The sequence below is a fragment of the Phoenix dactylifera genome, chromosome 16 (assembly GCF_051530095.1).
Source record: "Phoenix dactylifera cultivar Ajwa chromosome 16, Ajwa_hap1_PhDact_Kaust_v1.1, whole genome shotgun sequence".
In the NCBI taxonomy this organism is placed as follows: domain Eukaryota; kingdom Viridiplantae; phylum Streptophyta; class Magnoliopsida; order Arecales; family Arecaceae; genus Phoenix; species Phoenix dactylifera.
The window spans coordinates 13,162,282-13,188,989 of record NC_143205.1 but is presented as its reverse complement, the minus strand read 5'-3'; the positions used below and the strand labels follow the sequence as shown (position 1 = coordinate 13,188,989).

The following is a 26,708-nucleotide window of genomic DNA, read 5'->3' as shown; positions in this document are numbered from 1 at the left end:
TTTGGATTCTTAGCCTAATGATGACGCTAGAATTTAAATTGAGGGAGTGTATGAGGACTTGTACAAATGTGTATTTAGTTCTAAATTGACTATGTATCACATAGATTTTAAAAATTCATGCAAGACCAAGGAACTCAAATAATACTTTACGGCAAGCCATTTTGGATAACATCGTGGGTCATTACAGCTGCAGCCCTTCCCAAGATCAGAGCCCCTTAGCTCCTCCCTTTAACCAGGACTTTTGGGTCGACAAACACCAAGGCACCTTCTTCTCTCTTGCTGATCACTATCCCTGCAACCTCCTCCTCCTTGAGCTGGCTAGTTGTTGGTGCTGAAGTGCTGCGATGCCTCCCATCACTGGCTCATCACCATCGGTGCACCTTCTTCGGATCCCTTCTGATGCTAGAAAATTCACCTTCTCAACCTTTCAATGTGCAATGCTGCCCTCTCTAGTCTCCTTATTGCGAACACTAGCGATGAGGATGGGGGTGTCGATGAAAGTGGGGTCGGAGCTGATGGAACAAATGAAGGGGAGGCAACCTAACAAGGAAGATGATGTTGGTGGTGTGGAATGCAAGGAAGCACTCAACTTTTGAGGTAGAATCGAGAGTGGAGAAAGAAGAGGGTAGGTCTCTCATAATAAAGATATGGTGGGATGCTAGGATTGAAGGATTTTTTATTATTTTTATAGTTCTCTTGTTAAAGGAGGTGAAGGAGGTTGACGTGTTAACTTCAATGCCATGTTGGAAACTTTAGCACGTAGTTGTTTTCTTTTTTTCCCTCTTGACTTTTATGCATGATTCTAGCTATTACTTATTTTGAGTAAAAAAAGAAGAAAATCACTTTGAGGAGGTTAATTAAGCAAATTAAAAAATCTTTCGAGCTTTAAGTCTCGCCTGAGCTCGAAATCTATATATAGAGTCAATTCAGAGCTTGACCTAAGTCTGAATCTGAGCCAGGCTCAAAGCCCACATGAGTAGGACCCATCTAAGTCCAATAATAGTGCTTCTAACTTTTTATAAAGAAAAAGAGATCAAGTTAAAAAGAGGTCACTTGAGAAAGAGACGATAGAGAACATCAATACTGCGCCCATCGCCTATCAGCCATCTAGTGTGGACTAACGCAGTAGGTAGGTACCATGCAATCTGTCGCCACAAGAAAGAACATCTCTGCCCTCGGGCTAGTGCCTCAGGGCCCACCAGCCCATAGCGGGCTGCCATGGTTCGACATCAGATCCCCTGCGGCTCCAAAAGGAATCGGATTGCATGCCAGGCAATGAGCATCTCCCGTCTCTCCAAGAGAGACAGAACCCCAAGGCCACCCTCACTGCATGGGAGGCAATGTTAGGAATTGTATCCTAAAAGTCAATCGTCAGCATATTGATGATTGAATTTTGTAAATGAATTGACAAATTAATAAAGTGTTATTTGGTATTATTCATCATTTTATTGAACATCTTCAAATGAACTTTTATATGATGAAGTTCTTAGGACTTATTTTATGATAAAGGAGGATTTATCTTCAAGTCCTTAAACCTGTTCGCGACTAAATGATATACAGTTACTAGGACGACAATATTATCGAGATTAGGTCATTATGAGACGTATACTTTGGTTGTCCTCTTAACCAAGAAGTATGGAGGCACTAATATGTCATACATGTGAAGTGTAGGAGTACATTTTACTGAACGTGACCAATTTCAGAACACTCTACTGTCGAGAGATGTTCCGATTAGATATCGGTATAAGTATCCCTCAGACCTGAGATCACCACAGTGATTATCAACTAACTCACTGTACTTTGGTACCTGACTAGCAGAATTTCTAATTCTGGGATGGAAGGTTACTGGGTACAGTCAAGTACTTACGAAATCAGTGAGTGAGTCAAGATGGAATTGACCCCTCCTAGAAACAGGAAATAATGCGTTGTATTCAATTTAGCAAAATCTTGGCTAGGGTAATCCTTATGAGGAGTCACAAGATTTCTAAAGTTGAATCACATCATGGATGCACTGATTACAGAGCTGATAGAACTCTAAGGTCATCCTGGCATTAGGAGTCAAAGGGATGAATTATACAGCAACCATAGTCCAGGGTTCCAAAATATTTGCTTCGCATATATTCGGCATATTCGGACATCGGGTACCATTGCTAGATGGTCACATCGATTAGTGCAGGAAGTCGTTCCCATACTACCAGCTTAGGTTCGAACATATGAGGTCACATGCATAAAAGTTTCCTAATTGATCAAGAAAGCTGATGGATGGTTAAGAATCATTCAGAGATAATTTGGTCAATTCGATTGGCAAATTATCTTATAAAATAATTAAAGTAATTATTGGAGAATTAATTAGTAATTAGATTACTAATAAACTCAATTTGATTGGATAATTGGACTGAGGATGAGCCAAATTAAATTAGATTCAACTCTGGGCTCAATCAGGATTTTTGACCTCATTGGATTAGGTCTGAATCAAGAGGACTTAGGTTGACCAAATTAAATTAGATTAAATTTGTGCTTAATTAGGGATTCACCTAATTGGATTAGGTTCAACCCAAAGTAATTGGACAATCCTAATTGTTAGGATTTAATTTAATTAAATAGATTTGATCTGAAACTGTTCGGATCTTGAAATCCACATGTCACATATCCATGAATGGCGCCATAAATTAATTTTTAATATGATTAAAAATTAATTTAATTTATTTAATGGCGCCATAGGACATGTGGCACACATCAGGGACCTCCTTCATCATCAGATAGGGCGACATGGAGAGATAAATTCATGAAAAGAATTGGATAATATCAAATTCTCTTTCTTCATGGCGCCATCCTTATCTCTATTCTAATTAAGTTTGAATTTCGAATTCAAACACCACAAAATCACCTCATGACCCTCTAATCTGGTTGTGGGCATGGGAATTTCGAAATGGAGTGAAGGAATGGGCGACATGATGAAGGATTTGGATGTGATCAACCATTCATCATGTGATGGCGCATGAAGCTATGATTGAATTTTGAATTCCAAACATAACTTAACTCCACAAAATCCTCCCAAAATAATGCATTGTTGGTGTGTGAAGAGGAGAGGAGTTAGGAGGGATGGCGACAATAAGAAGCGGTCATCTTTCTGGTGGCCGAATGCAAGGAAAAAAGAAAAAGAGGGAAAGCCTAGTTCATGTACAAAAATTCAGCCTTTCAATTTTGCTAATTTCCATCTCCTCTTAGACCATCACGCCATTAGTATTAGGAGTCCCTGATAAGAGCTTTTAGATCAGATCTAAGTTCTCTTCAAACCCTACAAACCATTCCTCCAAATTCATCCAAAAAGGCGGATCAAAAGTTGATAGCATTGGGAATGTCAAAATTCAGCAAAGGAAGATCCTGCGCAAGGTAGCACTTCCGCGGGATTGGATCACTTCAGGAGCTTTGTGTGGATTTCTCGTAGAGGCCAGACGAGTGTGTGGCTGCAAAGCTTGAGCATTTGATCCATTGTTTTTTGATTTTGCAAAGGTATAAATCTCATACCAGTACTTGTTAAGATCTAATCCCCGAGGGTTAAACCTCTTCAGGGGCTCTTCATAGAGTAATCTTCAGAACCTATTCAATGGGTATTCGAAGATTAGTTGGATCATAGATTAGTTAAGTTTTGAACTTAATAATCTCATTTCAGATCTGATATTAATCATGTAAATATTTTAGTATAATCGTTTAAACGATCCTGGCATATTGATCATGAGTTTTTGTAGTGATGTTTTGAAATATGATTTCTTATGCATGCTAGAATTAAAATGTTTAATTCAATGTTTTCAACTGCGATTTTAAATTAAAAAAACTACGTGTGGCTTGATCCTCCTTATGAAGGGGTACGTAGGCAATCCGAACAGGTGCAGTCACAAATTTTTTTTTAAAATTTCAGCATGCAATCACTGCTAATATCGATGGATCACTTTCAGGCATATGCTCTCCCATGACCAAGTGCACCTCCTGACCACTACTATGCAAGCTCCATAAGAAGCCCCGAAGTAGTTACTCAATCTTCAGTAGAACTGTCCTTGGCACCACCATGTTTGATATGAGATAGATGGGCATGGAGCCAAGTACATATCTGATCAGCATCAACCTACCCATTATAGATAAAGACGCTGCCCGCCATCCCTCCAGCCTACCCTGGATCCGTTACACCAGCCCGACGCACTCTGATACCTGCAGTCTCCTGCCTATGATTGGTATACCCAGGTAGCTCCAGATTCCGTCCTGCTCGGACATCCACAGAATCCTTCAGATCCCCTGTCAATCCCCAGGCGTCAAGCTAGGGCTGAAGGAGATGGTGGACTTCTGAAAATTCACTCTCTGCCCCGACGTAGCGTTGTAGTCGGCTAAAACCATAAAGTTTTCTTTTTACGCGTTTACCTATAAAGATATTTCAGTTATTTTAAATTTAAATTATTTATTTTTTAACTGTGTTAGAAAATAGGAGTGTATATATATATATATATATATATATATATAAAAGATATATATGTAAATTTTGTTTTTTTATTATTTTTTGAAGAAAAAGAAACATTATGCAATTTACCCCAACTCCACCACCGCGTCCTCTCCCCTCTCTAATTTCCCCACCCAGCCTGGCGGAACCGGCATCGTTCGGGCTCCGCCCGGCCCTCCTGTTTGCAATTAGCCCAGGCTAGGCCTGCGACTCGTTCATCTCTCGGCCCGGCCCGAAATATACTTAAACTTTACTTCGAGCTCGAAGGCCATTCTTGCTCTCCTCTCCTGGGCCAGCGACTCGTTGATCTCGGCCCGGCCCGAAATATACTCAGGTTAAAACTTCGAGTTCGAAGCCGATCCCTTCTCTTCCTCTCTTCTCCTCTCTCCTCTCCACGAAACCCTACGGCTGCTCCACTCCACCGCCCCCTCCACCCGCCGACGCCGACGCCGACGCCGACGCCGACCGTCAGATAGAATGATCTCTGGCCCCAGACGGCGAATCTCGACCCCGCGACCCTGCCGTCTTCTTCTCTTCTCTCTCCCAATCCCTTAAGCGCTTCGAACACCTCCTCCAGTCTCCAATCGAGGCTTGAGAACGGTGGGGCGAGGCCAAATAAGGTGACTCTTGCTCTTCATTTCTTTCTTCTCTCTGTCTCCCCTCCTCTTTTGTTAGTTTTTGTTTTGGGTTGCTGTTAATGCTGTTAAACCCTAGAAGATTGGTCGATCCAGGTCTCGGAAATAGATTGTATTCAAACCAGCCATTAACTGGTAGTTTTCGGTAAAATCTTATCATTAATCAATATGAGATTTTTTTTTTTGCTTTCCATTGATTTTGATTGGGCAGGATGGGGGAAGCTGCCTGCCGGAAGATCCGAAACATTTGCATCCTTGCCCATGTCGATCACGGAAAGACAACCCTCGCGGACCATCTCATCGCCGCCTGCGGCGGCGGCGTCCTCCACCCGAAGCTCGCCGGCCGGCTGCGATTCATGGACTACCTTGACGAGGAGCAGAGGCGGGCTATCACGATGAAGAGCTCTTCCATTGCTCTCCGATACAAAGACTTCTCTGTCAACCTCATCGACTCCCCTGGGCATATGGATTTCTGCAGCGAGGTCTCCACTGCAGCGCGACTGAGTGATGGCGCCTTAATTCTAGTCGATGCGGTCGAAGGTGTTCACATACAAACCCATGCAGTTCTACGACAAGCCTGGGTAGAAAAGCTGACTCCTTGTTTAGTTTTGAATAAGATTGATAGGCTGATCACAGAGCTTAAATTGAGTCCAATGGAAGCTTATAATAGATTGCAGAGGATTGTTCATGAAGTGAATGGAATTGTGAGTGCCTATAAGTCGGAAAAATATCTTTCCGATGTGGACTCTCTTCTTGCAGGGGTGGCTGGTGAGGTGAATCTGGAATCGGTGGAGGATGATGAGGAGGACGTCTTCCAACCCCAGAAGGGAAATGTGGCCTTTGTCTGCGCATTGGATGGGTGGGGATTTTGTCTCAGCCAGTTTGCGGAGTTCTATGCATCTAAGCTGGGAGCTAGCATGACTGCATTGCTGAAGGGATTATGGGGCCCTCGATATTATAACACAAAGACGATGATGATTGTGGGAAAGAAGGGAATGGAAGGTGTTAGCAAGGATCGACAGCCTATGTTTGTTCAGTTTGTGCTTAGGCCTGTCTGGCAGGTCTATCAGGCAACTCTTGAGGAAGATGGAGGTAAAAGGATGCTTGAGAAGGTCGTTAAGACTTTCAATTTGTCCGTCCCACCTCGTGAGCTCCAAAATAAGGACCCGAGGGTTGTGCTCCAGGCTGTCATGAGTCGGTGGCTTCCACTTTCTGATTCTATTCTGTCGATGGTAGTCAAGTGCATGCCCGATCCTGTGTCTTCTCAGTCTGCTCGGATTTCCCGATTGCTTCCTAAGAGAGAGCTTGTGGTGAATGATACTGGCCTTAGCTCTGATGTGGTTGCCGAAGCAGAACATGTGAGGAAATGTGTTGAGGCTTGTGATTCTAGCAGTGATGCTCCATGCGTTGCATTTGTTTCCAAGATGTTTGCTGTTCCATATAAGATGCTTCCACAAAGGGGTTCAAATGGAGAAGCACTGAACAATCAGCCTACAGATGAAGTTGGTGAATCGGAGGAGTGCTTTCTTGCATTTGCTAGGATTTTCAGTGGCGTCCTTCATTCAGGGCAGAAGGTCTTTGTGCTCTCTGCTTTATATGATCCATTGAAAGGCGAATCCATGCAGAGGCATGTGCAGGAAGCAGAGCTTCAGCATTTATATTTGATGATGGGTCAAGGTCTGAAACCGGTTTTCTCTGCTAGTGCAGGCAATGTGGTGGCAATACAGGGCTTGGGACAGTATATTTTGAAGAGTGCAACTCTCTCATCGACTAGAAATAGTTGGCCTTTCTCCAGCTTGATGTTTCAAGTGGCGCCTACTCTTAGAGTGGCTATTGAGCCTTCAGATCCAGCTGATATGGGTGCACTTATGAGGGGATTGAGGCTTCTTAATCATGCAGACCCTTTTGTAGAGGTTACAGTCTCTTCTAGAGGTGAGCAGGTGCTTGCAGCTGCAGGAGAGGTCCATCTGGACAGATGTATAAAGGATCTCAGGGAAAGATTTGCCAAGGTGAGCTTGGAAGTTTCACCTCCTCTTGTCTCATATAAAGAGACCATTGAAGGGGAAGGTTTTGCTTTATTAGAGAATGCAAAGGCATTATCCAGTGGCACCGAACATGTTGAAAAAACTACTCCAAATGGAAGGTGTATCATAAGGGTACAAGTAATGAAACTTCCAGGTGCTCTAACAAAAGTTTTTGAAGATAGCGCTGATATTCTGGGTGATATTATAGAGGGCAAGTCAGTAAAGAGAAATGGAAGCTTGAACTTAAATACTCCTATCAATGATGGCAATTCTGTTGCAACACTTAGGAAACACATTATTGATGCTATAGAAAGTGAAGTAGAATCTCTTTCTGCACAACTCGATAAAGAAAAGACTGAAAAGTATAGAAAAATGTGGTATCGATTTCTTCAGAGAATATGGTCGCTTGGGCCCAGGCAGATTGGGCCAAATATCCTCCTTATTCCAGATTTGAAAGCAGGTAACCTTAATAATTCCAGCCAGGACCAGAAAGGTATTCTCGTACGTGGTTCTTGTGATGTTTCTAGAAGACTTGGCTTTCTGGATGTGGAAACTGATACCGTTTCAATTGTTGAAGATTCAAAAGAAGAAACTGAATCAGTGTGTGTAGAAGCAGAGGCTCTTAAGAATAGCATTGTATCAGGTTTTCAATTAGCCACAGCAGCTGGGCCTCTATGTGATGAACCTTTATGGGGTCTGGCATTTCTTGTGGAACCTTACATCTTTCCTGATAACTCTGGAACTGCCCATCAGCCTGACCAGTATGGTATCTTCAGTGGGCAAGTGATGACGGCTGTGAAGGAAGCTTGTAGGGCAGCTGTGCTGCAAAACAAGCCAAGGCTCGTGGAAGCAATGTACTTTTGCGAGTTAAATACACCCACAGAATATTTAGGTTCCATGTATGCAGTTCTTGCAAGGAGGCGGGCTAGAGTGTTGAAAGAAGAGATGCAAGAAGGGTCTGCCTTGTTTACCGTGCATGCCTATGTGCCAGTTGCTGAAAGCTTTGGATTTGCAGATGAGCTTAGGAGATGGACTTCAGGTGGGGCGAGTGCACTGCTTGTTCTTAGCCATTGGGAAGCACTATCTGAAGATCCTTTCTTTGTCCCAAAGACAGCGGAGGAGATCGAAGAATTTGGAGATGGTTCCAGTGTCCCTCCAAACATAGCAAGGAAGCTTATGAACTCTGTGAGGCGGAGGAAAGGCCTTCCCGTGGAGGAAAAGGTTGTTCAGCATGCAACAAAGCAGAGGACGTTGGCGAGGAAGGTGTAATTGTAATTTAGAATTGAGATATTAATTATTATGTTTTGAACTATACACAAGCAAATTGTTTAATCGTGTAATACGGATCAAACTCAATTTTCTTGCCAAGTTAAATAAGAGAAAATTTACTTATGCCTTATGATCATGTGATTTTGAGTAAAAAAAAAAGATGGGTGATTTTGAAAAGATTATATTGTGGTTTTTCCTCCCTTGTGTTTGCAATATCTTGATTTGGGAGTATTATTCTGGAATCATCCTAGCATGAACAGCAAACTTAGATCTGGTTTCCAAGGTGATACCTTTCTTGTTTGTCTTTCTGTTTCTTTGATATTGTAATCAAAATGTTCCTGCAAAATGGAATTCTGAGCTTGAAATCATTTTTGAACACCTTCCATATATAAAATTCCATTCCTACTTTAAGGTTAAAAAGTTTTCAACAAAGGCCACAGTTTCCATCAATGCAATCTCATTGAATAATATGCCTTGTCAAAATTTTCATTTAGTCTGGCTTAACCCTTGTTCTCAATCATTTTAACTTACGTGAAAATTCATTTGATTCTGCTATCTAAAAAAATTAGTCTATTTACTTATGGTGGCACATTTGATTCTAGTAAAATCCTTTGGTGATTCAGCTGGATAATTTTTGAACTTATGCTTGGCTCCACAAAAAGCTTGTACAGTGAACGTGCCTGTCAGGTATGGTTGAACCTCCAACTTTTTGCTACATAGAAAGCTTTATTGACAAAGCTACAGGAACTTTCTTATATGAATGGGAGAAAAAAATGCCTTGTCTTTTTTATGATATGTTGCCATGTGACAAATGTTAGCCTATTCATAATCCTGACAAGACAGTAACATATCAGTTTTCCCATATTTCTATTGCATTTATATCTTATATTCATAATAGATCTTCTTTAGCAACAAAATAATGGAAAAGAAAGTACTCTGGAGGCAAAAACTCAATAATAGTTGAGTATAAAGAAAACATTTGATTTATCTGCAGTTCTTATTTGCAAGGCTAAGTTTATAATGCTTGCTTATGTTTAGCATGTTTTAAAGAATTGAAAGAGGTGAAAAATTAATGAACATGGAGTATTGGAAATTAAGAAGTAACCTCTTGATGTGAACTAAAATAGAGAGAAATAACAAAATTACGCAACGATAACGCTACTCATATTAACACAACAGGGCAGCACAAATATTTAGCCCAATCTAATGGAGCACAAATGTTTAGCTAACACAAGTAGACATAGCCGGACAAGATTCAAGATTTCCCAGAAAACTAAGGATGATACCTAAGATCTGTAGCTTCCCAGGTTTGTCCGGTAGATAGAACAGTGCCACAGATCTGCCTCATGTGCAGAAATGCAGCAAAGAGGGACCTCAGAGAGCAAGAGCTGCCGTGGTGTTAACCCCTCAAAACCCAAGCTCCCAATGCTTAAAACCCTCCAGCTAGGTGAAGCTCCAACACTCTGGAAGCTTTCTCTGAAAAAATACAGGAGCAAAAGATCCCCAAAACAGAGACTAGCTCCCATGTTATCATGGAAAGTTGGCTTTTAGGAGAAGCTAACACAAAAATCAAACTTTTCACGTAACTCCACCAGCAGCAACAAGTAATTGCAAAGCACCCCCAATGTTGGTCCCATCTCAAGAGATGGACTAGGGACTTAAAAGTACTCCAGATATGGGCCAACTAAACCTAACCAAGACTCAGCACCCAAAACAATGACAAAACTATCCCTGATTACAAACTGAAATTCTGGGTGCCCAAAATACAAATTAGGCCACAAAATATTGATTTATATTTGTACGTACAAAAGATACTTCTTGTTTGCTTCATTCCTACCAGTTTAGAAAGAGCTCGACTCCATGCAAGCATTTGAGTTGGCAGGCCTACATAAGCCTTCATTTGGCTTTGTGAACTCTTTTTCACTGCCATTCCTAGTTTTCACCACACATATATCTTCCACTTTATCAAGATTCGAGATTTTCCAGAAATCCAAGGATAATACCTGATCTATGTAGCTTCCCAGGTCTGTCCAGCAGATATGGGCTGGCCTTGTGCACAGAAATGAAGCAACAAGGGGACTGAGAGCTGTTGCGAGATCACTCCTCAAAACCCAAGCTCCTAATGCTTGAAATACTCCAGCTAGGTGAAGCTTCAGCACTCTGAAAGCTTTCTCTAGAAAAATACAACAACAAAAGACATCCAAAATAGAGACCGAATCCCCAATGCCTGTCTCATTTTAAGAAGTGGACTAGGAACTGAAAAAATACTCCAGCTATGGGCCAACTGAACCTGACCAGGACCCAGCACCCAAAATAGTAATTAGGCTGCAAAATACTGGTTTATATACATACATGTAAAAGATGCTCCCTGTTCGAATCATTCCTGCCCGGCTAAGAAGATCTCGACTCCATGTGAGCATTTGCCTACAGAAGTCTTGTTCTAGCTTCATGGACTCTTCTTCACTAATCCAAGTGCTGTCCCTAAGTGGCCTGTTCTTCCATTTAACTAAGAATCTGAAGTGTCATTCTGAGTGTTCACTACATGTATGTCTTCCACTCTATTTCTTCCTTCTTTCCTGAAGTAAGTTGTTGCCTTCACCATTTTGAGAGTTCTCACAGCCTCCAAACCATCATGATAATCGTACAGATCAGCCACATAAAAAATAGGTGAGATTGCAAACCCATCTGGTAGTTCAACTTCTAAGCATTTTCTCCAAGTTTCTTCAGCACTGTCATGGCCTGATCTTTTACTGATTCAATATATAATAAGTGCCAATAGGAAACCTTTCCGGGCATAGGTTAACTAAATAAATCACCCACATGAAATTCTTTGTGTTGCCAATGTTTGTCTCTAGCTTCCTTGTGCTAAAAGATAACTGAAGTGGAACTTCCTCTTGAATTTCTAAAATGGATTCATCTAGTTCTTTGACATCATCACTTACTTGCCTCGGTATCTACAACACCCTTAGGTGCCCATCCATAGATAGTCTTGAATGGAGACTTTCCATTATACCTATTAATCGAATCATTGTAGACAAATTCAGCTTGCAGTAAAACCATGTCCCATTGCTTTACCTAGCCCCTAACCAAGCTCCTGAGTAAATTGCCAAGGTTTGATCAACATTTTCAGTCTAATCATCTTTTTGTGGGTGGAAAAATGCTATATTGCAAGTTAGTCCCCATCGTCTTCCACAAGGTCTTCCAAGAATAGCTAACTTCCGATCCCGATCAGAGCTAATGGTCTTGGGCAGTCTATGCAATTTGAGTACCTCCACATGCGAAGCATTCAAACTCTTGCTGCAGCAAATAAAATGAGATTTGGAGAAATGATCGACGATAACAAAGATGGAATCCATATGCCCTAGCTGTCCATGGCAGTCCCAGCACAAAATCCATAGAGATGTCAACCATGGTGCTTCTGGAAGCGGTAGAGGAAGGTACAAACTTGTATTTTGATGCTGCCCCTTTGAAGTTTTGATTCTCAAATATTTGAGCAAATATAAGTCAATTTGATTTTCTTCTGTATTTTTGTTTGAAATGATAAAATCGTTTATATGTTTATGATTTAATCAAGTTGTCGCATTTGGGTAAAGCTATGTATTTGAAGGAAGATCCATTTTAAGCTTTGGTGTAAGAGGGCCCTTTTGTTCAGAGTGCAGGTTGATACTTGAGTGGTTGGTGAATCCTTAGTGTGGTGGTATCTTTTTTATTGTTTAATCCATGGTTGTTAAGGGTTCTAAATTGTTGATTGTTCTGGGTGGTTTGGAATTCTACTTTGTGGAAGTCAGGAAAAAATAATCTACTTATAGCTCTTGATTTTTTTCCTTCTTTCCTTAGAGGGCCTGTGTGTACGGATAGGGGCTTGGGGATGTTAAGCGTAGGTTAAGTTGAATGTAGTGTTTTCCCTCCACGTTCATGGTGCCAACCAGTGAGTCATTCTGTCAATTAGTTGGATCAAAGCAACGTCTAAAATACCAGTATCAATACCATATGATTTCCTTATCGGTAACTGTATGAATCGTTATGGGGTGTGGTACCCGCATTTTAGACCTTAAGTGCTGGAGTGTCAAATTGAAATACAAAACCAACAAGCACTGAAACACAATCAATATTTTTCCCATTTTGGATAATTATTGTACTCCAGCTTTTTAATTAGTTAAGTGACAAGAGGTTATTTTAACTTATTGTAGCAAAAGCTGATTGGAATTTTTGATCAAAAATTTCATAGACTTTCCAAAACTGATATCATTTATATGGGATAAGACTTTCAGGCTAATGTTAAGGTATTGTCAACTAGCAAGGAGATAGTTATGAGAATATTATAAACTTTTTCACTTGTTGTGCTGTCTCAGAAATGTCGTACTAAGAGCTGTGTCCCTCTGCACAAACTGTTCAGTGCAACATTTAAGCGAAGATACCAGGATCATTTAAGTCATTTATTAACTTTTTTCATGTAAAATCCTTTTACAAGATCTTCCAAGAGATTCCATTTGTAGTTGATCATGGTTGCTAAGTGCAATATCCATGGTTTGAATTCAGTCATTGGAAAGTTGTTATCTATAGTAAGCGAATACAGTGAGTTGATCTATCACTTTTCTTTGCTTTATTTTTGCTCACTTTCCTAGACACTCGTGAAATAATTATCCTGCATATGTGTTCATCTTAGGAAATTCTGGCTATCTTCTCAGGCTATTGCCTGTTTATTTTTGCAAGCTAAAGCAACTAAGGCCATGTTTGGGATTGCTGTTGGCATTAGAGCTTTTAGAGCTTTCAAAAGTAGAGCTTTCGAAAAGTAAAGCTTTTTGAAATAAAGCTTTTATAAAAAGCTATTTGTTGTTTGGTAACTACATTTTTAAAGTGTTGCGAAATTTTAATATGTGTTTGGTAAACAAACTGAGAAAATACTTTTAGTATGACAAAATGACCATAAAGGACATTGCATAGTATTATACAATAGAGCATAATAAAATATAATATATATTAATACATAAATATATAATATAGTATAATATTACTATAATGTAATATAATATTATTATAATATAGTTAATATAATATTGTATATTATAGCATCTTCGAAGTTCTCTCTTCAGATTCTGCTTTTATTGAATGTGAAACTAGACTTGACTTGTTGGAGATTATACAAGTTGCACTGCTATAATAGGAAAATCTTTAAATACAAGCACCAACAAGGTTTGGTGAAACTTATGGAGCACCAACAAGGTTTGGTCTCTTAAATACAAGCACACCTCATGACAGAAGTTTTGCTAACCAAGATAATTTTTTTTGGCATCTGACAGATCTTTCAGATAAAAGTCCAACAGATCTCTGTTTTCAATGCAACATTTATAAGGGAGGGAGAGGCAAAAACTATAAACAGAAATGTGCTTCATTATTTCTATTCAGTTTTTTTCGTCGATATGTTATGCATTAGTATCTTTACATTTTTAAAATTTTTAAGGATGAGAAAACTTGGTTCTCTATTGTTTCTCCTCTACATATGAAGTGATGATTGCTGGTTGTGTTATTTATGGGATGAATTTCCTGCAGGTTGGTCACTTTAGATTCTTTGCTTCTGACAATTCAAGAGAAAATCAAATTGGCAGAGATGATGAGTGAGGCACACATGAAACACCCCAAAGAAATTGCAAATAGAGCGGACGAAGTGAAGAAATCACTTCAGGTTAGCTAAGTTCTTTAAATATCTTTAGTAACTTGTCGAGTAGTTGTAGTTGGTCGGTATTGATACTAATTCAGATCTAAGTATTGCATAAAAATCTATGGCCTGGACTCTCTGCAATCATATCTGTTTCTGTTGTTCTTTATCTATGTTTGTCCTTTGTTATTCTAATTTTATTCTCTTTCTTTTGGAGTCCAATATTATAATGTATACCAGTTACATTCTCTGGCAGTATATGCCGTAGTAAACTGGTTACAGTAAGCTGCTTGCCAATATGAGCAATGTCAGTCGAGGTGTCTTACTTGGTGGCAGAAGTTAAACACTTAAAGCAGGATGGCCTGGGCTTACAAGGATGAACAGATTGGCTACAAGCCGACCCAAGATGTAATAACCTACCTTTAAGGGACTACATAAAGCCACCTTTACTTTGCCTGTGCCTATGTTTAACTAATGTTCATCTGACAACGATTTTCAAAGAAAAGATTGAAAGAGAGATCCACTTCTATTATCCTTGCATTTGGATTGCATCAAAAATTTCACCATCTTGCCTTAATAAATTTTATAGTGTAGGAGGTGGTAGTGAATCTGATAGAGGCAAGAAGTAGTTGCTGGATTTGTCCCCTCATTTCAAACAATTAGATGCCTTTCATGCCCTCAGCCATATGCCCAGGCTTTGCAAACTCATGTACCAATGACGGCATTACGCTCAAACTTATTTTACTTTCATTTTGAGCCATTCCCTCTTCTAAATCTGCTGGTATTGTGGTATTATGCTGTGAAATACCTGAATTGAAGCTGAACTTGATTTATTTCTACTGATGCTGATCCTGGTTACAGTAGTTGGCGAATGGAGATCTTGAGCAGCCTCCAACGCCACCCTGCAGGGAAAAGGAAGGGCTTGCAAGCAGGATGCTCTGTCTTAAAGGGTAGGATCATGTTATAATAACCATGGCCGTGACCTTAAACTGGCACAAGCTATGGTAATAAATTGTTTTTCCTTAAAGCTTTTGAATATTTTTACTTGAATTCCGCATCAATGTGCTTGTGTCTGTGAGAGTGAGAGAGAGAGAGAGGATGGACGGGAATCGGCAAAAATTCAGGGTGACACAACCTGTAGGCACTCTTATAATTGCTATTTTGTCAAGACATTACTTAATATTTACTAAATGATAGAAATTGTAGATAACTTTTATGAATGCCAAATGAAGTCCTACCATATTCCATGGAATGGAGCCGTTAAAAATACGTTGTTCCGACTGTTTATTGTAACACCATGATAACAGCCATATTACTATGCCCATTACATTGTAAGCTTACGTGCTCATAGCATAATTAAAGTGCTATAAAGCTGTTCAAACCATTGCAACATTATTTTTACCAAATCATGGTTTTTTCCTACTTGATAAGAATGTTTGAAAATGTCACCGCCTGAGGAGCTAAAGCTCCCATATCTAGATGGAAAGGTTAGGCACAAAAGACAGAGAGCATGTTGACAATCTGGTAGTTAATTTTGATTCTGAGGCACGAGTAAGTGTAAAGAGTATGGTGAAAAATACTGTAAAATTAAAAAAAGCACTCCTTGAATGAGATAAGGAAGACTTTAAAGTCAAAGTTGGACCATGCAAAAATATATTAGTATAGTTTTTTATTTTTTTTTTTGTCTTTGTCGACTTGAATGCTTAGAGTTTGAAAGTCGATAGGTGTTTGAAGGGATCCGATGCGTTGCTGTTAACCAGTCAAACTCCGTCTCCTCCTGGTTTTTGCCTTCTTTTGCCTCTCGTGCGATTGAGATTGTCTTCCATACAGCTTGCGGCATATGCGCCGTCCGTTTATTCGACTTCTGCGAGCCGCCTTCAATGCCATGATGGAATTCAATGGCCAGCTTGGTGTTCTGTGAATCAGGCTGTCTTGTGTCGTTTTTTCAATTGGGTTGGATACTTGCCATGTTCTCATTGTGGGAATAGAGGAACAAAAATCCTCATCACTTGTTGGGTGGTCCAATTGTAGTGGAAGAATCTGATCTAGATCTTCTGGTGCATATGGGGGCAATAAGAGACTGGTGGATTCCTTCCTTGGAGAACTTGATCATCTGCAAGTGCTTGCGTTGCTTTGCTTCGCATTATGAACCCTAGAGCAGTGACAATTACCTTGTTTCTTCTTGTTTTTTCTTGTTTGCGACACACATCGATCTAAAACCTCTTTTCTCGAGCATGGAATCGGGGGAGATCGACTAACAATCAAGTTTCGATGAATATGATTATTGAAAATAAGGTCGACATTTTGCACGCATTCTTTGGACAACCTAAGGTTGGTGTTATGATTGATGGCTATAGAATATTGATTGCATTTGATTCAGAAATAAAACATGAATAACTTTATAATAAAGGGTGTTTAAGCCGAACAGTTTATAAAGAATAAAAAAAGAAACAAGTGAAAACCTGATTATTCATGGAATATCTAGTTTAAGAGGAGACTGAAATAAATTTGCTTCTCAAATAAATCACTGTTTCATTCCTTTCACTTGTATTTTTATGAATAAAAATACTCTCAATCTACAGTTATCTCAAAATTTCCAAGATGAAGATAAACATAAAGTTGTGAAATAACTATCTCTATTCCATATTTTTTTGTTTCCTGACCAAATGCAAATGTAAGGATAATCAATCACCTGGCATAGAGAGCGATCATGATAGATCTGTCAACACCAATTCCCCATTCAAGCCTTGTCGCTGTCTAACGATAAAACTTTGTCTTGCTTGCTCCTATACTATCTTTTTTGAGGGATCTTATCCGGTTTCAGCTCTTAGGATCTTGTCAAAATGGCAACTTGTCCAATAATTGGCATCTCATTTGCAAGCAAGGCTGGATTGGCCCCTCATGCCCACTAATGGTGCTCTGAATCTAGATTGTTGGACAATTTAAAGGGGGAAAGGAAGGCAGTTTGGCTTGCTGGCTTATATGGTACCTGAGGGGGCAAATGGGCACCACCAGGGGCCCAAAGTGAAATCTAACAACTCGGATAGCGTGCTTCTCAATATACCGCTTTGGCATTTCAAGGGACCCCTCTCTCTCTCTCTCTCTCTCTCTCTCTCTCTCTCTCACACACACACACACACACATATGGTGATATAAGATGCTACTTTTTTTTCTTTTTTTTTCTTTTTTTTGGTGTAAACGGCAATTTCATATAACTCTAACGTGAGTACACCTTGCCATATCAGAAGAAAGCAAAAAATACAGTAGGGGCGGGAGCTCTACCGTGGAAGTCCAACAGATCTCCCCTGAATGCCGTGCAACGTAAGAGGCGACCCAGTCTGCTACATTGTTCGCCTCCCGAAAAACATGTACTGCCTCAAAATCGTCCATCTCCAAAGCCATCCTGCGGGTCTCACGAATGAGAGGATGTCCATCACCATATCTGTCCGCACCCTGAATCCAATCGATCACTATAGAGGAATCCCCCTCGAGGTGCACCCGCCTAGCACCAAGCACCCGCCTCGCGTAGGATACGCCCTCCCAAGCTGCCCGTAGCTCAGCTCCCACTACTGTGAGCCCAGGCGTACATCGGCCACCCGCCACAACCAGGCGTCCAAGATGATCTCTGATGACGAATCCAACCCCGCCGGACCTCCCCTCTACTGCCACACTACCATCAAAACTCACCTTGAGATAACCAGGGGGTGGGGGCACCCAAGAAGCAAACACAAACCTGGGCGCTAAAACAGCACAATGAGTACCCCAGATGTCCCTGGCTGTCCCAAGAGAACACAAGTCGAGATCGGAAGAAACCTCCCCAGCCTGAAGCACAGCTCTGTCCACCACCATCCTCGTCGGGAACCTCCTGCCCTCAAACAAACGTGCATTCTGATCCAACCAAATGTGGTAGGCCAGATATGCTCTAAGTATCCCCGCCTGGGCAAACCTAGGGCTCCGCATGGAAGCTCTTAGCAAATGTAACAAATCCTGTGTAGACTCCACAGAACAAGGAAGAGGAACAGGTGACCTCCTCCATATCTCCCTAGCCCTGGGACACTGCAACAGGACATGCTCGATGGTCTCCACGGCGTCTGTGCACATCTCGCAAAACTGAGGGATCTGCACTCCCCGCCTGACTAGCACTCTTCTGGTAGGTAGGCATCTCCAGCCCACCTTCCAGATGAAAAGTGCCACCCGCGGATGGATACGCATCCTCCAAATCCATCCTCCCTCAATCTGCCTGGCTGGCTCCCCACTGAAGAGAGCCATAAGATCCCTAGCCCGCACCTGCAACCGTCCCGATGGCACCCAGATCAGCCTGTCAGACTCCCCTCTGGTGGGCACCGGAATAGCCAGGATCATCTCTGCCAGCTGCTCCCCGAACACCTCTCGGACCAGCCCCACTCTCCACCTGCCCTCATCTGGGATCATCAGATCGCTAACCCTACATCCAGCTAAGCGTCCCGAGTCCACCATGGTGGGCAAGCGGCTGATCGGCTGCGCAGTCACCCAACAGTCCTCCAACACATCGATCGAGCATCCATCGCCAACAGCCCATCTGATCTCCGGCAATACCGCCCCCGCTCTGGCACACATCTCCCTCCACACTGGAGAGTGGTGACGGGCTGCTCTCCCTCCGGGAATCAAAACTCCATACTTAGCCCTCAACAACGAGGACCACATGCAATCGGGCTCCATAACAAATCTAGCAACATGTCGCGCCGCTAAAGCCTCCCGCCTCACCAATAAGGACTGTACCCCTAAACCTCCCCATCTGGTCGGCTGACACACCACCTCCCATGCCAACAAATGAATGCCATCTCTACCACCCTGCCTCCCCCCGATAAAACTTCTGAGAAGCTGCTCAATGGTCCTCAGAACCGCCACCGGGATGAAGGAGGTTGAAAGTAGATAGGTAGGGATCGAGGAAAGGACTGACCGAACCAACGTGATCCTCCCCATCATAGATAGTGAGTGCCTCTGCCAACCCTCCACCCTCTGCCTGATGCTGGCCTCCAGGAAAGTACAATCCCTGCCGCGGAGTCGCCGACCGGAAAGCGGGACCCCCAAGTACCTCATCATGCCATCCTGCTCAGCCACCCCCAAAATCTCCATGATAGAGTTCTTCTCCTCTCGTCTGGTCAACGGGCTAAAGCAAACTGCAGATTTCGATAAGTTAACCCGTTGACCTGACATAGCACAATAGTCCCGTAGAACCCTACCCAAAACTCGGGCGTCCTGCCGTGTCGATCGGGCCAATAGCAAACAATCATCCGCAAACAGCAGGTGAGAGATCGAGGGGCCATCCACTGCTGGCCTGTAAGCATCCAGCTCCTGAGAAAATACAGCCTGATGCAAGAATCTGGATAAAGCATCCGCACAGACAATAAACAATAGAGGAGAAAGTGGGCATCCCTGCCGCAAACCTCCTGATGACACAAATAAGCGGGAGGGTGTGCCATTTACCAAGATGGCAAAAGGAGCCCTGACACAACCCATAATCCACTGAATCCATATCTCCGGAAAGCCAAACACCTGCAGAGACTGATGGACAAAGTCCCACCGCATCCTATTATAGGCCCTCTCCATATCAAGCTTGACCCCCATCAAGCTCCTCCTCATCGGGGCCCTCCCCAGATCGAACATGAACTCCTGAGCTATCAGTACATTGTCGGAGATGCTCCGACCACCTATGAAAGTACCCTGCTCCGAACTAATTAGCCTCGGAAGTAAGTCCCTCATCCTGACAGCAAAAATCTTCGCCGTTGCCTTATACAAAGTGGTGCATAGGCTGATCGGTCGAAAATGACCCGGCTCAGTGGCATCCTGCCGCTTCGGTATCAGGGTAATGAAGGTCCTCTGCCAGTCCGATGACATCACAGCTGTGGTAAAGAACTGCTGTATGGCCGCCGTCACATCCTGTCCCACTACCATCCAGTACCTCTAGAAGAACAACGGTGGAAAACCATCTGGCCCTGGTGCCTTCTCCCCCTCAAGGGACCACACTGCCGCCCTAATCTCCTCCTCTGATACCGGTCTAATCAGTACATCTGTCTCCTCCTCCGACACCCTCACAGTAGGCATCGGCATCTCCACTCGACGCCCCCCATCTAACGGCTCCATCCACCTCACTCTAAAGAAGCTCTCCATAATCCTCCGGATCATGTCAGGATCCTCCGACAGCTGCCCATCCTCACGCCTGATGACTCTGATCCTATTCTGATGCCTTCTGATCACTGTCGCCTGATGAAAAAATCTAGTGTTCCGATCTCCCTCCAAGATCCACTGGACCCTGGACTTCTGTCTCCATAATGTATCCTGCTGCCTAAGAAGGGAGTCATGTAAGGCCAAGTGCGATCTAAGCTCCCCCATCTCCTCCTCCGATAACCCTCCCCTCTGTACCTCCTGAGACTGTAATCTGTCAATGGCCGCCTCCTCCTCCTCTGTTCTCCTGAAAATATTCCCCACCTCCTTACGGTTCCACCTTCGCAACCGCCTCCTGGTCAACTCCAGCCTCCGGGACACCCGATACATAGCATCACCCTTAACTGGGGTACTCCATGCCTCCCGCACCATATCCCAGGACCGTGGGTAGCATAGCCAAAACTTCTCAAACCTGAAGGGGGATTGAACTGGGATATGTACCTCAGTACTTACCAACAATGGATTATGGTCCGAAGCTATCCTCGGCAAATGTCTGACATGATGATCAGGAAAGCTCTAGATCCACCCAGCTGTAGCACATGCTCTGTCTAGTCTCTCCCACACCCGTGCCCGTCCCTGCTGATTGTTGCACCATGTGTACCTAGGGCCCGAAAAGCCCAAATCAATCAGACCATTTGATGTAAGAAAGTCCTGAAACTCTTTAATCTTCCTTTCGTGGGAGAAAGGTTTACCCCCCATCTTTTCCTGAGGATCAACAATGCAATTGAAATCTCCTGCCACCAGCATAGGATAGCCCTGACTAATCATCTGTGAAGCCTCCTCCCACAGTGTCCTCCTCACCCTATAATCAGTGCTAGCATATACCGCTGACAGAACCCAAGGGCTACGGTTGTCCTTTGAAATCACCATAATCACCTCCTGATTGCAAATATTGAAACAATCCAATCTACACCGTCCATGTCCCCAAGTAACAATAATGCCTCCTGACAAACCTTGGGATTCCACAGCATAGAACCCCACGATCTCGGAATCGCCCTTCTGGCCTTCTATAAACTGCCTTCCGAAAGCCGGGTCTCAAATAGTACACAAATATCCGGATTGTGCTACTGCACCATCCTGCGAAAAGCCGGGGCAAAGGATGGTTTTTCCGCACCACGACAATTCCACAATATAATCTTCATAAATCACCGGATGAGACCGCACAGCCCGCATCTCCCATGCTGATGCTGCCACCTGTGTCCACTACCATACCCTCTTCAATACCTTGAGATTCCCTATTCACTCCCTTCCCCGAAGCCATCATTTGGAGAAAAATTTGAAGATGCTGCCCTCCACTATTCCCTTGTGCCATATGGTCCACAGTGCCCATGGAGCCCGTGCCACAAGCCACAGACTCCCCAAGCTCCCTGCCACCGTCATCCGGATTGTTCCCCTCCATCGAGTCAACCAATTTCCCCTTCCCCTTGTTTAGCACAATGGGACTGGGACTATTCAACCGTGCCATATGGCACGGAATGGAATCAGGGGATGAAGAGCTTACCTCCTTCTCCCGACCGGCGTCGAATCCACCATCCCCATCGACCCGTCGCGCTGCCGCCTCCACCGGACTCGGCCCGAGTGTCGCCGTCGGGGCTTGCTCCGACAGTCCCGCCACCACCGAGAGAGCTCGGAGCAACTGTCGTCCGTGGGGTTCCTCCACCCCATGCCGTGAAGAGCCTCCACCCGGCACGACCGGATGCTCTGCCCGAGGAGGTCGCCCGTGCACCGGCGCGAGGGGCGGTGGCGAGCTCTTGCTCCTCCGACGGAGCACCGGACGTCCGCCCTTCGCAAAGGAGGGCATCTTCCCTCCTTTCGGCCTCAAAGGGCCACCAATCGAGCCCTCCCTGGATTGAATCCTCGTCGGGCTCCTGGACCGCTTCAACAGGCTCAGGCCCGGCCCACCTCGGCGAAGCCCATCACTAGAGCTGGGCCTCACCTCACTCCGGCCCTGATAAGGTGCAGCCCGGCTCGAGTCAGACCCTGCCCCTGACTCAGCTTCCAACTCGGATCGCGAGCCGAGTTGGCTCGTTTCCCCCATTGTCACGCCCGCGCTCGCCGCCGAAACGTCCTTCTCCGGCGTTCTCTGGCGGGCCACCTTAGACGGTTTCTGCCAACCATCAAGGTCCACCGGAGAGGCCGCCGTTGCCTGAGTGTCTCCTGTCGGACCGGGACTCGGAGGGGAGATTACCGGCTTCTTCCTCGCACCGCTACCCGGCGCCTCCTTCTTCCGGGAAGCACTCGAGAACGGACCGATTCGGTTTGTCACTAGCCATGGTCCGTAGAGGCCTTCCACCCCGGATCGCTTTCCATCCCCCGTCATACAATCCGGGACATCCACGGAAAGCTTCCCCATTGCACCCTCGTCAGATCCCAATGTCTCCATCATCGGGTCCGCACCCACCACCGCCGGAGAAGAATACTCACATGCCGCCGCAGAGTGCCCTAGCCGCCCACATTTGGGACATGGGGCTGGCAGGTTTTCATAGACGAAAACCTGCCAGAACTTTGCCTCTCTGCCCACTGATCTCCCTAGCACCATCGTCCCTGGCTTGAGCGGAGCAGACGCATCCACCTCCACCTTCACCCTCGCAAAACCAAACCTGCGCCTCTTCTCCGTGCATTCATCCAAAGCCAGGGGATTTCCAGCCTGCGCCGCAATCCTAAAGATTGTCTCCTTCTTCCAATAGTCCAGCGGCAGCCCAGGTAGCCGGAGCCAGACTACCACCCGCCCGACGCCCTCAGTACCCGGAATGAAGTTGGGGCGCCACCTCTCCATGGCGAGCAGTTGACCGGCCACCATCCATGGGTCGTTCGCCATTGCAGACTCTCGGTCGGATTCGTTGGCGAATCTGATAGCAATGACGCCATCCACCAACGTGAAGCTTCCGACGTCGTAATCCAGCTTTCCAGCCCGTCGAACCTCCTTCGCACCCAATCCGCCGGAACATTCCTCCCCATGCTCCTCACCAGAACCGTGGAACTACGCCACTTCGACCGCATCTCCTTTAGCTCCTCTTCCGGAACCTCGACCACCTCCGAGAACCTCTCCTACAACACCTCCAACTCCCGGGGAGAAATACGATGATTGGTCCACGCCGATTGCCTCGGGGCTCCTTTCGCCACCTCTGCCCACGTCCGGGGCCTGACCGGACTCCTCGGGGCATCGTTCCTCGGAACTCCGGCCATCCCCTACACCGACGACGTCGACGTCCTAGCTCCAGGTTTAGCCATGTCACCCAGCCAGCACCCGTTCGACGAAATTCCCCAATGATCTCCCCCCAAAACCCGAATCTCAAAGCTCCCTCCCGACCCGCCCTCTCTCGGAGGATCTTCTTTATCTGGTGGAGAATTCTCTCCTCATCTTTTTCGCCCACGGCCTAAGATGCTACTATTTCATTGAAGCTTTATAGTATCATCTTAAGTTTAAGAGAGAATGTTAGCATAATTTTAAGAATCGCATAACAATTTATACCAGTGCATATTATTTTTCTTTGTTAGCGTGATCCTGTATCGGTCGGTATTATTTTCCTCATTTTTATAAATAAGAGAGAAAAAAAGCGAAAAACATTAGATAAATGATCAGATGGAGGTAATGATGATGAATAACCAAGTAGAATGGAATGGGCTAGAAATTTATTGTGGAGTAGAACTTTAGTTCACATCATGTGGTAAACTAGGGCTTCGGCATGAAACAAAAAAAGCAGGAGTTATGGAGTCCTGCTGGACTCCTATTATTAAAACTTTTATTGATGATAATGGATTTTTTTTTTTTTTGATTTGGCGACAACTTACAAGTATTGGAGAAGCCTATGAAGCTTGATAAGTACGCACACAAAAAAAAAGGGTATTGGAGTTCCAAAAAATTATAACAGAGAGTAGAATATGAATGGAAGGATGAAAGCATGTTATTCTATTAAATCTAGAAGTTTCAAATCCTTCAAAAAGTTCTATCTGCTATATCTAAATTCTCAATTATTTCTTTCACATTTGTAAAGAATGAAGAACAATGCGTGCATATATTATTCACAAATGTAAACAAATCGAACAAATCCTTCTGACCTCTCTGCTTTATTTTGCACTCTAAAGGAAAATCCTACAACAACACTGAGAAACAAAAGCAAACGGTCTTAATTGGCTTGTCTCACCCATTCCCACTAATAGCTAACCCAAAGCTTATCCACGCTGACGCTCGTCTGCTGCGAGCCCGGTCCGGAGAACGCGGACCCAAAGCCGGCCGGGGCCGGAGAGGAAACTTGAACCGGCGCCGGAGCCGGAGAACAAACCGGGCCGGCCGAGGCCGCCCCTCTCTTCCTTCTCTTGGGCGACGACGAGGGGGTGCCTGGCAGATCCGACGAGGCCCTCTTAACCGGGGCCGGAGCGGCGTCGTGGGACCCGACCAAGAGTGGGAAGTTGAGGAGCGCGCGGGAACCGCGCATCCGGAAGGCGGCGCGGTCGTAGGCGAGCGCCGCGTCCTCCGCCGTCTCGAAGGTCCCCAGCCAGACCCTCGCCCCATTCTTCGCCGGATCCCTGATCTCCGCCGCGAACTTCCCCCACGGCCGCCGCCGCACTCCTCTGTAGTGCCGCCCCCTCGCCGGCGCTGCCAGCAACTCCGCCGGCGTCGGCGGAGGCGGTGCCTGCTCTATCTTGACGGCCACCGCCGGAGGCCGGAAGGCGTGTTGGACGAAGGCGTAGAGGAGCATGTCGTCGGAGTCGTCGGGACGGAATGGGAGGCCGCCGGCAGTGGAAGGAGGTAAGCTCGAGGGGAAGTCGAAGGGGTTCGAATCATCGAGCAAATGGTGGCGGATGGATTCGAGGAGGGAGACGTCGGCGGCATCGGGGATTGGCCCCTGAGCATACATTTTCCGGTCGCGGGTAGGTGAGAAGAGGAGAAATCAAGAAATTTGGAGTTTCTGAACTTGTTGGTTTGATGGAAAGAATGGGGTGCGACGGGGATTTATATAGAGCGAAAGGTTCATGCATGTTAACAAGTTTGAAGGTTGAAATGGAAGGTGACAGAAGGGGAAATGTGGTTCTCCGAAGTTTCCTTGGGTCGAGCACGTGTATAAAAGAATTGCCTTTGTTTTTCTTCAAATCCGTTTGAGGTTGGGATTTCGAAGGGGAATGCCCGTGGGTTGATGATGTCAGTCATGAACGGAATCCATCTTTCTGCCATGTCAGCTAAATTGTTGCATTATATCCTTCTTCTCCACTCCCCCCCCCCCGCTCGGTTCCTTATTACATCATGGAAAACATAGGCAAATCTCAAGAGATCCACACATATAAGCGATAGAGAGCATGAATATAACCTTTTCAGACTAAAGTTTTCATGTTATGTCCATTATGAACCTGTATCCTCTGGGATTGATAAATTTTTTGGATCTTATTAATTAAAAAAATACGACTTTAGGCCATAGTTAGCTCAGAATATTGCGGAGATAGAATTTGAACTTATAACCTCAAAATTATGAGCTTTATCAGCTACCAAACTACTCTACTCTACTCTACGATGAAGAACTCAAAAATAATAAACAAAAAAAAATTGGATGCACCCTTTTGCCGTATCTATACAAATAGAGTAGTCTGGAATGGTAAAGAGGGCTCCTATGACCTGTAATAAGAAATTTGTACCGGTATTAGATCCCTGACTGGCTTCAAGATAAGAGACGCCTGCATGTTTGTGTTAGGGACTAAATTATCAATTAAGTGATGATCATATGATCATGGGTAAATGTGTGGCCCAGAGGTCTGAAGCAGAATCCAGTGGCCCTGCGCCCCATGGTTGCATCAAGAGGCGAGCCAAGCCATATCCTGCTACAAGACAAGTTGGTGGCTGGATAAGATCAAGAGCGTGCAAGTGGAGACCACTTTTTTTGTTTTTTTAATCTTGTAGCCATATCTGTGTCCCACTGAATCAAAGACCATTGCGGCTGCTAGCTACTTCTTGGAAGCCAGGGCGGAAATCTTATCTCTTCTTAATGTTACTCTAATTGTACTCTTTTTCATATCTATGTTAATAGTATTTCTTAGGATATACGTTCTATAATGTTTTTTCGTAGTATGATTAACTAGAACAAAAGTTTAATCCCTTGTCTCTTTTACTACTTTGTCTTGTTTGCCCAGGCTCTTCAATCTTTAATCAGTATTTAACTTTCTTATTCACCCGTGTTAGACATCAAGGGATGGACTCCATCAACAATTTCATATTGGTAGTGGTCAATAAGCTAGAGTGACCTCAAGTAAATGCCACCAGGGATTATGCTCTCAGAGATATCAAAGACGACCCAATCTGCCACACAGTTTGCTTCTTAGTACGTTCTAACGTTATATATAAATCTTTTTAAAGAAGAACAAAAAAAAAAAAAAAACAATATGCATGTTCAACATGCCATCCACACGGGCTGACTCCGCACCGCTGCCGTACTACTGATAGT

The 26,708-nt window shown here is 44.2% G+C and overlaps 3 protein-coding genes across 4 annotated transcripts; 2 read left to right on the top strand and 1 right to left on the bottom strand.

The window, feature by feature from the left end:
* The first annotated feature begins 4,846 nt into the window (after positions 1-4,846).
* LOC103721162 (Ribosomal protein S5/Elongation factor G/III/V family protein) lies at positions 4,847-8,540 on the top strand. The gene is made up of 2 exons (XM_008811241.6): positions 4,847-5,109; positions 5,336-8,540. Exon 2 carries the CDS (start codon positions 5,337-5,339, stop codon positions 8,415-8,417), a length of 3,081 nt encoding a protein of 1,026 aa, XP_008809463.4. The 5' UTR covers positions 4,847-5,109; position 5,336; the 3' UTR covers positions 8,418-8,540.
* A 149-nt stretch (positions 8,541-8,689) lies between these two features.
* Positions 8,690-17,017, top strand: LOC148699744 (uncharacterized). 2 transcript variants are annotated; one of them, XM_088712441.2, is made up of 4 exons: positions 8,690-9,104; positions 11,650-11,854; positions 13,968-14,100; positions 14,938-17,017. In XM_088712441.2, the coding sequence occupies exons 2-4, from the start codon at positions 11,763-11,765 to the stop codon at positions 15,025-15,027; spliced, it is 315 nt and encodes a 104-aa protein (XP_088568567.1). In that variant the 5' UTR covers positions 8,690-9,104; positions 11,650-11,762; the 3' UTR covers positions 15,028-17,017. The 2 variants fall into 2 exon arrangements, 1 of the variants encoding a protein (XP_088568567.1); XR_015973970.2 differs by lacking the exons at positions 8,690-9,104; positions 11,650-11,854 and having other exon boundaries at positions 11,861-14,100; positions 14,935-17,017.
* Positions 17,018-24,242: 7,225 nt separating this feature from the next.
* LOC103721161 (ethylene-responsive transcription factor 1A-like) lies at positions 24,243-25,219 on the bottom strand. Its single transcript, XM_008811240.6, has one exon. It carries the CDS (start codon positions 25,134-25,136, stop codon positions 24,432-24,434), a length of 705 nt encoding a protein of 234 aa, XP_008809462.3. The 5' UTR covers positions 25,137-25,219; the 3' UTR covers positions 24,243-24,431.
* Between the last annotated feature and the right edge of the window lie 1,489 nt (positions 25,220-26,708).